The sequence below is a fragment of the Oncorhynchus mykiss genome, chromosome 5, assembly GCF_013265735.2.
Source record: "Oncorhynchus mykiss isolate Arlee chromosome 5, USDA_OmykA_1.1, whole genome shotgun sequence".
In the NCBI taxonomy this organism is placed as follows: domain Eukaryota; kingdom Metazoa; phylum Chordata; class Actinopteri; order Salmoniformes; family Salmonidae; genus Oncorhynchus; species Oncorhynchus mykiss.
The window spans coordinates 79,137,970-79,152,525 of NC_048569.1; the positions used below are offsets into that span (position 1 = coordinate 79,137,970).

Below are 14,556 nucleotides of genomic sequence, written 5' to 3' on the forward strand. Positions count from 1 at the left end.
GGAGTAAGATGTGGAGTAAGATGGGTAGTGTATGGAGTAAGATGTGGAGTAGGATGTGGAGTAAGATGTGGAGTAGGGTGTGGAGTAAGATGTGTAGTGTGTGGAGTAAGAGGTGGAGTAAGATGGGTAGTGTGTGGAGTAAGATGTGGAGTAAGATGGGTAGTGTGTGGAGTAAGATGTGGAGTAAGATGTGGAGTAGGGTGTGGAGTAAGATGTGGAATAAGATGTGTACTGTGTGGAGTAAGATGTAGAGTAAGATGGGTAGTGTGTGGAGTAAGATGTGGAGTAGGGTGTGGAGTAAAATGTGTAGTGTGTAGAGTAAGATGGGTAGTGTGTGGAGTAAGAGGTGGAGTAAGATGGGTAGTGTGTGGAGTAAGATGAGGAGGTAGATGGGTAACGGAAGTCTGTTGTAGTGGAGCCTGTGGGTGCTGGTGTTTGAAGAGGGGGCAGGACCACAAGCACAATAGCAAGTGTGTCCCAAGTGGCACCCTATTCCCTACAGTACACTACTTTTTACCAGACCCCTAAGGGCCCTGCTCAAAGTAGTGCACTATATTGGGAATTTAGTGCCACTTGGGACACAGACACTTGTCCCAGTGTCTGGAAGGTCCATCTGATCCCTTCATTATGTACACAGCACTCTGCCTGGTCATAAATCACTCTTTACTAAGGTATGTCAGAGCCCAGAAGGGCTGGTCTGGTCCCTCCATGGCTGACATGTGATCACCCCCAGCACATACACATGACTCCCCAACCAGGTGTCAGTGTGCGCTCTCTTCCATTTGCAGTGACACAAACCTGTCTCAGCCCCTCCTCCAACCCCCTTGCATGCATAATTGAGAGCTGTGGTAGTACAGTATTCTCTCTCTGGGTGACCCAGTCCAGGGCCAGTGTGAAGCTGTCAATCCAAGACGACCGCTGGGCCTCACACTCAAAGACCTTTGGGTCTGTGCCTGTAGAACGGCTTGGTCCAGCAGGCTAAGCTCCCTCTGAATGGATCACACACAGCCATGTCCTGAACAGATACAATTGTTCAATCATCTATCACTGTAGTCTCCTCATAATGATACCAGCATTAGTCACTAAGACCAAATGAAGCAAGACTGAACAAATATCCTATAGATATTATTGAGAAATCAAGTGCCTGGAATCCTGCATTCTTCTAACATATTATGCTTAGGTGTGTTTTGTTCCGTCTGTCTAATCTCTGCCTGAAGGATTTCCTAACTCTTTAGAGGGAAGCCCTGGGTGGGGAGGAGGGAGTGTGAAGCGCTGAGAGAGAGAGAGAGAGAGGGTGGGGAGGAGGGAGTGTGAAGCGCTGAGAGAGCGAGAGAGAGAGAGAGAGAGAGAGGGTGGGGAGGAGGTAGTGTGAAGCGCTGAGAGAGAGAGAGAGAGAGAGAGAGAGGGGGTGGGGAGGAGGGAGTGTGAAGCGCTGAGAGAGAGAGCGAGAGAGAGAGTCAGAGGAGCAGGTGAAAGCATGTGGAGCCCTAGTCAATCCCCTCCTCGCTCTTCTGAGCTGTCAGTCACTCAGCTGTCCCTACAGGCTCCAAACATGAACCAACTCTACAGGAGATAGCCAGTCTAGCCTACAGCACTCTCTTTTAAGCATGGTTCTACAGATAACGTGACCTGTAAACAATGGAACACGTATGGCAGTTATATAGGATAGTAAGGTAAAGGGTGGGGTTTGAGACCAGACACGCTATAGATATTGCCTTTGAACTGCATGACAACAGCTCTTAGGGATGGGTCGCTCCTGTAAAGCAGTGGTCGTGGTTGATACTACAGGTGTTTTGAACAAGTCTGTAATGACACTAGTTTCCCCACCATAAATTTCCGTCATATACAGGCATCCCCAACCTCAGATCTTTGACCACAGACGTTGCTATTTTGAGCGGTGAATGGTTTTCACATTTCGCTTGTAAAGCCATGACAAGAAAGCAGTTATCTCTTTCTGTCTCTTATCTTTTGTATCCAACAGCCCACAATAAAGTGGTTTACACCCCACGTTTAGTGTCCCACTTTGTACAGTCAGTCGTCTGGTATTGTCTGTCCCTCTCATCCCCTGTATTTAAGGGGCAACTCCGTAAGTGAAGAAAGCTCCTTTAAAAAGACAATAGTTTCACTGTCAACCTCAATAGTCTGTTTACTTTAGGTCTTCTTTTATGTTACTATTGTACCTCTGGCATTTACCTCCACTGATCTCTGTGATCAAAAGTTGAAAGTAAAAAATGTGGACGCAACAGCTTTGACATCCTCCCTGCCTCCCTTCCCAAAGAATGTGACTTTTTACCTGCATCTCCTGTAAAGTACCTACCGTTTTCCTCTGTTCCTCTGTCCACTCCCACTCCTGTTATTCTGCATCTCCTCTCCTCTACCATTCTCTCCTTTGTACTCCTCTATCCTCCCTCCATCCCCCTCTCTCCACACCTCTCCTCCCTGTCTGTCTCCTATTCACAGTCCTGGACTCACAACATTTCTAAGGAGAAGGAGTTCCTGATTAAGCTGGTGAAGGCTGGGGTTATACAGGACTTGACCAATGGGATCTGTGGCTCAGGATGCTGATGACATCATCCAGCCAATCCTAGGTCACAGAGAGAGAGATAGAGGAGAAACACGGAAGCAGCATTGTGAAGTCCTGCTCTGTTCCCCCAACCTAACCCTAACCCTGGCTGAGCCATACTGTATTCAGGAAAGAAGGCTGGTGAAGGGTTCTGAAGGGTTTCTCGCTCTGACAGAGGAGAACTGTGGTAAATGGCATAATCCCTGCACTACACTGGAGAGATAGGACTACAACATTCTAGAATTCTCTAGAAAACCGAGAGCTAGAACTCTCTAGAACACTGAGAGCTACACACGATTCTGTTTCAGGGTTTGCTGCAGTGTGACATTACAGTTTGATGAAAAGATGGACTGACAATCTGGACATAATGGGTTGTGCCAAGAATACCTCTGGATAAGGATAGAGGACATGCCTCTACTCATACTTCTACAGTATACCTGAATGTATTCTGTCACCACGTACGCATCACTGTTATATATTTATTTTCATCTCTTGTAATGGCAGCATTGCCCTCTATCTGGGCTCAGTCGAATAGGTTTCCAGACAGGTAGCAAATAATGCACATACATATTCTGCTTCTAATGTATCTGGAAGTGGACGGAAGGGCCGGTGCTCATGGTTTAGAAGCCCTCCACACCTTCCTTCCCCCCTTTAAGATATGTTTTTAAATGATTTACCTTGAGAGATTACTTTGTTCCCCTCTGTCTTTTTTAAAATGCAAAGAACAAAGGAAAAAAATGGGGGGTGAGGAGTGACCGACCCCCCTCACTGGATAAACATGTTTTATTTTCACAGAAGCACTGGGCTTTGTGTCGTCTTCAGTTCATCAGTGTGCTTCCCAATCTGTCCTGGATCACGTTTCAGACTGTTACTCTGGTCTTAATGCTGTTGTATTTGTCTATAGGGCTCTGATCAAACATTGTGCACTATATAGGGAATAGGGTGCCATTTGGGGTGCATACTTTATTTCAAGTCTGCATGGCCTGCAAACATAATCAGTGTTACTACTTACTACTGTCAGTTGTTGTTTAAACAATTGAGGTTTATCCATTTTAAATGTCTTGTTTTATTTCTTTGTTCATTTTTGCCAAAATGGATTGTATTTTGTTAAGCAATAATATATGGTGTCTTAATTGCCGTTCTCTGTTCAGCCACATATTATCTTATTTTCTACTCATATGCACAAGCCAAAGCACTTGAATTTCTCATCGCTCAGACACAGCAGTGGAGGCTGCTGAGGGGAGGACGGCTCATAGTAATGACTGAATTGAGTCAATGGAATTGTTTCAACCACATGGAAACCATATGCCTGATACAATTCCATTGACTAAATTCAGTCATTACTATGAGCCGTCCTCCCCTCAGCAGCCTCCACTGATACACAGTCACTACACTAGGGAGCGTTGTGCATCAAGATGGTTTGACAAATGAAATAAAGCAGATTATAACTCTGTCCCTTGTCATTTTATGAAATGCAAACAACTGGAGAGAGGTAATGAAATGTGTTTATATATTCCTGTTTTTTATGTTTAATTGAATATTATATCTACTGTTGTCTTCCCTAAACTTTTTTTTGTTGCATTTAAAAAGCATCTATTTCATATTGCAACACAGCAATGTCTAACAGTGTTTTTGTCTAATGCCATGTTGTTTAGATACAGTATATGTTTGTGTTTTCCACCCACCCATCCATGTATTCCAGTAGTGGATACACCTTATCAGAAAGATCATCTCAGCTTTTCTTGTCCTACTAAGTGGCATCAACAAACAGTCAGTGTTTATGAGAGAGTGCTGGTAAACATGGTCAATGTAACTGGTGGGGCTGAGTCATCATTGTGTTGTGAGCTGGGTTCAAATACTATTAGAAATCTTTCAGTCTATCAGCGTTTGCTCTAGCTTCCCTGGAGTGCCAGTTCGGTAGGTTTTGCAGATTTTCTGACTATTCTATTGGTCCATTAAGTCAGGGAAGATCAATCAAGCATGATAAAATAGTTGAGATGGTTTCGAATAGCATCTGAACCCAGGTCTGCTGCTTTCTTGGGTGGGTTCTTGCAGGATTTTTTTATGGGGAAAAGGTCAAGGACAGGGAATGTTCTATGTTCCACACGTTGGAGACTGCCAACAACAGAACAGTATCCTGGGAACAGATTACTGACCATCTTAACTCTTTGAGACTAACCACTGGTGTGTGTGTGTGTGTGTTTGTGTGTGTGTGTGTGTGTGTGTGTGTGTGTGTGTGTGCAAGCGGAAATTTGTTTTGCCATGGTTACTATTGCGTTGTAACTATAGCTTTTTTGTAATGAGTCAGAGGTGTTACCAAGCTTGTATTGCCTTCAGCCAGGAGGGAGAGTCCAACCCAACCATTTGGTCTGCAAGTTAGATCAGGTTAGTTAGAGAGAGCTGTGGCTCAGACAGGTTAGACAGCTGTGGCACCATAACACCAGTCCAACAGGGACTCAATTTATCTCACCTCTGTAGAGAGAAACAGGAGAAGCCGGGAGAGGCTGAAGTCTGCTGAAAGCTGGAGTTTGCTATTCCAAAAGGAATGTCTGTTCACTTCTGTTGGACTTAATGGCTGCCTTAATGGCTAAAATAGTTATCGAGGGCCACCCTTACACAACACTAGGGTTGCGTCCCAAATGGCACCCTTTTCCTTATATAGTGCACTGCTTTAGACCAGAGCCTATGGGTGCCGTTTGAGACAGAGACGACTTCAGTTTATTAAAGTGATTTCACCTCGTATGACATTCTTCTGCTGTGAGTCATGAAAGAGAGACTTCAAAGATTTCAAATGGATAGAGAAATCAATGTAGTGTGTGGCTGTTTATCTCATTACAGACTTGGCTCTAAGGCTATGGTTGTAGTTTGAGTCCACGCTTAGAAGACTGTCAAAGGTGCAAGGTGACTGGGGTCAATGTCAGGATTATTGTAGCTCTGGTCCAGAGCGTTACATGCGTCTTAAAGAAGGCATGTAAACGCCCTGGACCAAAGCTAGGGATATTGCTGCTAGTAAAAAGGTTGTTTTGGGTCCAAGCCTGAGCTACAGTATATGGATAAGATCAGGGATAGGTGTTACATATACAGTGCATCCGGAAAGTATTCAGACCCCTTGACTTGTTCTATATTTTGTTACATTACAGCCTTATTCTAAAATGTATTAAATAGTTTTTTTTCCCCCCTCATCAATCTACACATAATACCCCATAATGACAAAGCAAAAACAGGTTTTTAGAAATGTGCACAAATATCACATTTACATAAGTATTCAGACCCTTTACTCAGTACTTTGTTGAAGCACCTTTGGCAGCGATTACAGCCTCGAGTCTTCTTGGGTATGACGCTACAAGCTTGACACACCTTTATTTGGGGAGTTTCTCCCAATCTTCTCTGCAGATCCTCTCAAGCTCTGTCAGATTGGATGAGGAGAGTAGGAGCACATCTATTTTCAGGTCTCTTCAGAGATGTTAGCTGCTTTGGGGATCCATAATAAATTAAAATATAAAGGACATACAGAGACTTGTCCCAAAGCCCCTCCTGCGTTGTCTTGGCTGTGTGCTCTGGGCCATTTTCCTGTTGGAAAGTGAACCTTCGCCCCAGTCTGAGGTCCTAAGTGCTCTGGAGCAGGTTTTCATCAAGGATCTCTCTGTTCTTTGCTCCGTTCCTCTTTCCCTCGATCCTGACTAGTCTCCCGGTCCCTGCCGCTGAAAAACATCCCCACAGCATGATGCTGCCACCAAATGTATTTATATAGCCCTTCATACATCAGCTGATATCTCAAAGTGCTGTACAGAAACCCAGCCTAAAACCCCAAACAGCAAGCAATGCAGGTGTAGAAGCACGGTGGCAAGGAAAAACTCCCTAGAAAGGCCAAAACCTAGGAAGAAACCTAGAGAGGAACCAGGCTATGTGGGGTGGCCAGTCCTCTTCTGGCTGTGCCTGCTTCAACGTAGGGATGGTGCCAGGTTTTCTCTAGACGTGACACTTGACATTTAGACCAAAGAGTTCAACTTGGTTTCATCAGACCAGAGAATCTTGTTTCTCATGGTCTGAGTCGTTTAGATGCCTTTTGGCTAACTCTAAGCGAGCTGTCATGTGCCTTTTACTGAGGAGTGGCCTCTGTCTGGCCACTCTACCATAATGGCCTGATTGGTAGAGTGCTACAGAGATGGTTGTCCGATCTGGAAGATTCTCTCATCTCCACAGAGGAACTCTGGAGTTCAGTCAGAGGGACCATCTGGTTCTTGGTCACCTCCCTGACCAAGGCCCTTCACCCCGATAGCTCAGTTTGGCCCAGCAGCCAGCTCTAGGAAGAGTCTTAAGTGTTCCAAACATTCAATTTAAGAATGATGGAGGCCACTGTGTTTGTGGGGACCTTCAATGCTGCAGAAATGTTTTGGTACCCTTCCCCAGATCTGTGCCTTGACATAATCCTGTCTCGGAGCTCTAAGGACAATTCCTTCTAAATCATGGCTTGGTTTTTGTTCTGACATGCACTGTCAACTGTGGGAGCTTATATAGACAGGTGTGTGTTTTCCAAATCATGTCCAACCAATTGAATTTACCACATGTGTACTCCAATCAGGTTGTAGAAACATCTTAAGGATGATCAATGGAAACAGGATGCAGCTCAATTTAGAGTCTCATAGCAAAGGGTCTGAATACTGTAAATAAGGTATTTCTGTTTTTTATTTTAATACATTTGCAAAAATGTCCAAAAACCTGTTTTCACTTTGTCATTATTTTAGAATAAGGCTGTAATGTAACAAAATGTGGAAAAAGTCAAGGGGTCTGAATACTTTCCGAATGCACTGTATACTGAACAAAAATGTAAACGCAACATACAACAATTTGATAGATTTTTACCGAGTTACAGTTCATATGAGGAAATCAGACAATTGAAATAAATTCATTAGGCCCTAATCTATGGATTTTATATGACTGGGAATACAGATATGCATCTGTTGGTCAGAGATACCATTACAAAAATGGGCCTCACAATGGGCCTCGGGCACATTTTAGAGTGGCCTTTTATTGTTACACAAGGTGCACCTGTGCAATGGTCATTATGTTTAATATGCTTCTTGATATGCCACACCTGTCAGGTGTATGGATTACCTTGGCAATGGAGAAATGCAAACTAACAGGGGTGTAAACACATTTGTGCACAACATTTTAGAGAAATAAGCTTTTTGTGCATATGGAACATTTCTGGGATCTTTTATTTCAGCTCATGAAACACTTTACATGTTGTGTTTATATTTTTGTTCAGTATAGTTATGGCTGAGATTTGTATTCTTGTCTTGTCTTGGATGCAGTCCCTATGGTTGCGTCCCAAATGGCACCCTGTTCCCTATATAGTGCACTATTTTTGACCAATACCCTATAGGCCCTGGTCAACAGTAGTGCACTACATACAGTCTATAAGGAATAGGTTGTCATTTGTGATGCAGGCTATGAGTATGCTTTCATGAGATTATTTGGAGCCTGCTACAGTATAAATTGGCTTGTTAACAGTGTGCACCATGTAATGGACACTGTTTGGCTGAAGGATCCTAACGCCAACATATCGCAATTATTCTGCTAATAAATGTTATGAGATCTTAAAAACATTGCACTCTACTTCAGAACATGTTACAAGCTGTGTTTAGTGGACCACATTTGTGTTTTCTTCTCTTTTACTTTGAAGTAGAATGGATGTCCTAGATCAGTACTCTCCAACTCTGTGCCTGGAGAGCCCACCCTCCTGTAGGTTTTTATTCCAACCCTGTTCCTGGAGAGACCACCCTCCTGTAGGTTTTTACTCCAACCCTGTTCCTGGAGAGACCACCCTCCTGTAGGTTTTTACTCCAAAACTAATGCTGGAGAGCCCACCCTCCTGTAAGATTTTTACTCCAACCCTGTTCCTGGAGAGCCCACCCTCCTGTAGGTTTTTACTCCAACCCTGTTCCTGGAGAGCCCACCCTCCTGTAGGTTTTAACTCCAACCTTGTTCCTGGAGAGCCCACCCTCCTGTAGGTTTTAACTCCAACCCTGTTCCTGGAGAGACCACCCTCCTGTAGGTTTTTACTCCAAAACTGTTGCTGGAGAGCCCACCCTCCTGTAAGGTTTTTACTCCAACCCTGTTCCTGGAGAGCCCACCCTCCTGTAGGTTTTTACTCCAACCCTGTTCCTGGAGAGCCCACCCTCCTGTAGGTTTTTACTCCAGCCCTGTCCCCTGAGAGCCCACCCTCCTGTAGGTTTTTACTCCAGCCCTGTCCCCTGAGAGCCCACCCTCCTGTAGGTTTTTACTCTAGCCCTGTTCCCGGAGAGCTACCATCCTGTAGGTTTTCACTCCAGCCCTGTTCCCGGAGAACTACCGTCCTGTAGGTTTTTACTCCAGCCCTGTTCCCGGAGAGCTACTGTTCTGTAGGTTTTTACTCCAACCCTGTTCCCGGAGAGCCCACCCTCCTGTAGGTTTTAATGACAATCCTGTTCCCGGAGAGCCCACCCTCCTGTAGGTTTTCACTCCAACCCTGTTCCCGTAGTGCTACCGTCCTGTAGGTTTTTACTCCAGCCCTGTTCCCGGACAGCTACCGTTCTGTAGGTTTTTACTCCAACCCTGTTCCCGGAGAGCCCACCCTCCTGTAGGTTTTAATGACAATCCTGTTCCCGGAGAGCCCACCCTCCTGTAGGTTTTCACTCCAACCCTGTTCTTAGAGTCCTACCCTCCTGTAGGTTTTCACTCCCACCCTGTTCCTGGAGAGCTACCCTCCAGTAGATTTTCACTCCAATCCTGTTCCTGGAGAGCTACCCTCCTGTAGGTTTTAACACCAATCCTGTTCCTGGAGAGCCCACCCTCCTGTAGGTTTTAACACCAATCCTGTTCCTGGAGAGCAACCCTCCTTTAGGTTTTAACACCAATCCTGTTCCTGGAGAGCCCACCCTCCTGTAGGTTTTAACACCAATCCTGTTCCTGGAGAGCCCACCCTCCTGTAGGTTTTAACACCAATCCTGTTCCTGGAGAGCCCACCCTCCTGTAGGTTTTCACTCCAACCCTGTTCTTGGAGAGCCCACCCTCCTGTAGGTTTTAACACCAATCCTGTTCCTGGAGAGCCCACCCTCCTGTAGGTTTTAACACCAATCCTGTTCCTGGAGAGCCCACCCTCCTGTAGGTTTTAATGCCAACCCTGTTCCTGGAGAGGCACCCTCATGCATAACCTAAAGGAGGGTAGCTCTCCAGGAACAGGGTTGGAGAGCCCTGTCCTAGACAGTAGATGATCAGATAAATCACACACAAGGTCTGCTGTGTTGTTTTCTATTCAGAAACACCATGGTAACTACATTAATAAAATATACGATTTCTCGTTAGTGGTTTACTGTAATGGTCATAAAAGAAGACTAGTGATCTTAGATTGGAATAGATTAGATACATTTAGATGTGATGATCTACACACCAATATACTGTAGATTTATCTTGAAAATATATGGATTCAATATAGACAACCAAAAAACTCAACTAGAATCCAAACCAGCAGCTACAGTACTAACAACCCAACAACAGCATGCAACTCTCTAAGAATGCTGGCAGCCAGATCTTCCAATGGTTTTAATATGCTTGTAGCATCTGCTGTAAATAGTACCCAGATTTAGAAAGTGTGTGAGATCACAGACAGCTCTGCTATGGACACAACAGGCAGGTGTACACTATTTAAAGAGCTGGATCCTTGACCTGGACATGGTCTGTCACTGTGTGCGTGCGTGCATGTGTGTGCACATGTGTTCTGGGGTGGGGTGCTGGTGCTTGGTAGAGTGCACACAGACAGGTGGTCTGCTCTTCTCTACTCTATGTAGGTGGCCTCTGGTCTGAGCTGGGGGGGACACCGGGGGACAGCTCTCACATACCACCAGCAGGCCAGACGGGGTTCTGTTGCTGCTCCCAAGCCTTTTGATCTTCTTTTGATTCCTTCTTCTGTCTGACCTGAAATACGAGCCCTGGTTCTTGTCGGTGGTTCCCATCATTTTGTTTTAATTAGACCCTGCGTGAGGCAGGGTTTTGGTCTGCCCCTGCACTGTTTTCCAGTGGAGTGTGTCTGTGCAGTCTCAGGTTCCACACCCTTTTATTTTAACTGACACTGCATCTGCACTGGATATACCCATGGCTGCTGCAACGCTGACCAAAAAAACAGTTTACTCAAAAATGGGAGACGTGGGAACACTTGCGATGGAAAACATGTTGCTCCTTTTTCCTTTTCTCTGCCTCCCTCCATCTCCCTCCTCTCTCTTTCTCTCCATAACGATCTCTCTCTGTCCCCGATGCATGCATGGGAAATGTCTGGGACTGAGGCTGGGATGCTGGAGAGGTTTATTTTCTAGTCCCCTTCTTTGTCATTTCACAGCTGTGGTTTTTCATGTCATCTTGGGTATCCTTGTCCCTTCTACAGCCTAAGAGGAGGCGTGCTCCTTCTCACTCCCCAGGTACAATGTTTATTGAATTAATGTTATTACACATTTTACTCTGTGAAACATCGGCATCCCAAAGCCAGCACTCACTCAGTTGTGTTCCAGAGAAGAGTGTTTACGTTAGCAGACCCAGCAGGCCCACAGCAAACCACAAGGGGATTTTAAGAGACCCATGAGCACACATACCCAGTTCACATCTGCAATAGGGACAGAAGACAGACAGAGAAACAGGTGGTCTGGTCACTACACGTCTGTACTCCCATTGCTGTTATATAGCCGCCATGAGAAATAACATTCTGTTTTCTGATTATAATTTGTATTATACTTCAGGAACTGACAGAATAGATTCTAGAACATGATGTGTTCTAGAACAAATGATGCATGTAATCACTGAATGAAGATCTGATAGAAACTCATTAGTGGTGTATGTGTAATGTGGACCATGTTTGTTCAGCGATCCTCTTTTGCCACGCTGATCTACTGCTTGTTTTCTCAGGTTGCCAGGTGCTTTAGAGATATCTTCACATTTAGTATGCTCTCCAGAAATAGACGGAGTGGCTCACTGTGTGCCTAGCTCAGTGGAGTGGAATCACTACGCTACATCTAGGAGAGAGAGAGTTCCTGTCCATCATGCCTATTCACAAAGACTTCTCTCACGCTCCTCTTTCTCTCTCCCTCACTCCAGCAATGTGAGTAATAGGCATACAGTGTGTTTGTTTGTGCTTTCTGGGTTCTGTACTTAACCCACAGTGTTTTACAAGGGCATGCTGTTATAATACAAGCAATGGGAAACGGTATATATGAATAACGAACAGGCTCGCAACCACCCATGCCTGGGAGAAATCCTCTGATCACCAACCCCTTCACAAGACCAGGATGCTGTGAATCAGCAGGAGAGCTGAAGAACCTGGAAGCTTTAGCAGCAGGAGATCCAGGGGGCCATGCCTGGCCACCCAGACACTCTGACCCCTGACCTCTAACCCCACCTCACCACAGGAACAGGCCAAGAGGCCACATTAGATTAAGCTCTAAATGTAGTCCTCCAGTGCCATTGTGAGCCTTACTCAGATGCCAAAATTACAAGTTTCCTCATAGAGAGAAACCATGCTGGTATATGTGGATGGACACACATGCTTGGCACTGCAGGGGGCTTGACACTAAGGACCTTAGCCACAGGTTAATTCCAGTGTCATGTTGTGTTTTAGATGCAAAGAGTGTGGTCATTTTGGAGTGGAGGGATGATCAGTAAATATCAAGCTTTGTTAGATTAGATACAGTGCCTTGCGAAAGTATTCGGCCCCCTTGAACTTTGCGAACTTTTGCCACATTTCAGGCTTCAAACATAAAGATATAAAACTGTATTTTTTTGTGAAGAATCAACAACAAGTGGGACACAATCATGAAGTGGAACTTTTTTAACAATGATTGTGGGACACAATCATGAAGTGGAACTTTTTTAACAAATCAAAAACTGAAAAATTGGGCGTGCAAAATTATTCAGCCCCCTTAAGTTAATACTTTGTAGCGCCACCTTTTGCTGCGATTACAGCTGTAAGTCGCTTGGGGTATGTCTCTATCAGTTTTGCACATCGAGAGACTGAAATTTTTTCCCATTCCTCCTTGCAAAACAGCTCAAGCTCAGTGAGGTTGGATGGAGAGCATTTGTGAACAGCAGTTTTCAGTTCTTTCCACAGATTCTCGATTGGATTCAGGTCTGGACTTTGACTTGGCCATTCTAAAACCTGGATATGTTTATTTTTGAACCATTCCATTGTAGATTTTGCTTTATGTTTTGGATCATTGTCTTGTTGGAAGACAAATCTCCGTCCCAGTCTCAGGTCTTTTGCAGACTCCATCAGGTTTTCTTCCAGAATGGTCCTGTATTTGGCTCCATCCATCTACCCATCAATTTTAACCATCTTCCCTGTCCCTGCTGAAGAAAAGCAGGCCCAAACCATGATGCTGCCACCACCATGTTTGACAGTGGGGATGGTGTGTTCAGCTGTGTTGCTTTTACGCCAAACATAACGTTTTGCATTGTTGCCAAAAAGTTCAATTTTGGTTTCATCTGACCAGAGCACCTTCTTCCACATGTTTGGTGTGTCTCCCAAGTGGCTTGTGGCAAACTTTAAACAACACTTTTTATGGATATCTTTAAGAAATGTCTTTCTTCTTGCCCCTCTTCCATAAAGGCCAGATTTGTGCAATATACGACTGATTGTTGTCCTATGGACAGAGTCTCCCACCTCAGCTGTAGATCTCTGCAGTTCATCCAGAGTGATCATGGGCCTCTTGGCTGCATCTCTGATCAGTCTTCTCCTTGTATGAGCTGAAAGTTTAGAGGGACGGCCAGGTCTTGGTAGATTTGCAGTGGTCTGATACTCCTTCCATTTCAATATTATTTGCACAGTGCTCCTTGGGATGTTTAAAGCTTGGGAAATCTTTTTGTATCCAAATCCGGCTTTAAACTTCTTCACAACAGTATCTCGGACCTGCCTGGTGTGTTCCTTGTTCTTCATGATGCTCTCTGCGCTTTTGACGGACCTCTGAGACTATCACAGTGCAGGTGCATTTATACGGAGACTTGATTACACACAGGTGGATTATATTTATCATCATTAGTCATTTAGGTCAACATTGGATCATTCAGAGATCCTCACTGAACTTCTGGAGAGAGTTTGCTGCACTGAAAGTAAAGGGGCTGAATAATTTTGCACGCCCAATTTCTCAGTTTTTGATTTGTTAAAAAAGTTTGAAATATCCAATAAATGTCGTTCCACTTCATGATTGTGTCCCACTTGTTGTTGATTCTTCACAAAAAAATACAATTTTATATCTTTATGTTTGAAGCCTGAAATGTGGCAAAAGGTCGCAAAGTTCAAGGGGGCCGAATACTTTCGCAAGGCACTGTATGTGTCATCAACCTATTAATACTGCTACTGTGACCTCTCTATCAGGATACAAAATCATTATCTTCTCCTCAGTTTTAATTGGCCATGCCTAAAGATACATGTGTGGGTTAGCAGTGTGGCACTGTGCTCAACATGCTCGAAACAAACAGTCCCTGATTCGAGATTCATGAACACGTACCACGCTGCACCTTGGTCTCATTCCGACAACGATCGTTACAGAGATCAATATGTCTCTGCTGTTTTGTAATAGTTCCCTTGGTCTTAAAAGGAATGAAAAAGCATGCTGGATTAGGATCGGGGAAAGGTCTAAAAACAAACAACAACAAAATATTAAAAGAAAACTAGCTTTAAAAGAAAAGGACATCAAATAACTATCTCCCCATTTAAATACAAACCCAGGTCTCGGTTTGTGCACACACACCCGGTCGGGATCCTATTCCCCTCCTGCTATCCATCCAGAGTCAGTGATTATATCCCAAATGGCACCCTATTTCCAGTATAGTGCACTACTTTTGACTAGGGCTTGGTCAAAAATAGGGCACTATGTAGGGAATATGGTTCCATTTGGGACAGTCTATGAGCTCTGTGTTGTTCCAGCTGAATTCCATACGCCTGAAAATACATCACTCTGACAGAGGCCAAA

The 14,556-nt window shown here is 44.5% G+C and overlaps 1 protein-coding gene across 9 annotated transcripts in view; it reads left to right on the forward strand.

Annotated features, from left to right (window-relative positions):
• The window catches only part of st3gal3a (ST3 beta-galactoside alpha-2,3-sialyltransferase 3a), a 79,797-nt gene extending 75,781 nt beyond the window's left edge, over window positions 1–4,016 (forward strand). For all 9 annotated transcript variants that reach the window (XM_021604472.2, XM_036978484.1, XM_021604470.2 and 6 more), the window contains one exon: window positions 2,461–4,016. In XM_021604472.2, coding sequence (XP_021460147.2) covers window positions 2,461–2,565 — 105 coding nt within the window. In that variant the 3' untranslated portion in view covers window positions 2,566–4,016. The remainder of the gene's footprint in view (window positions 1–2,460) is intronic.
• Window positions 4,017–14,556: the final 10,540 nt, after the last annotated feature.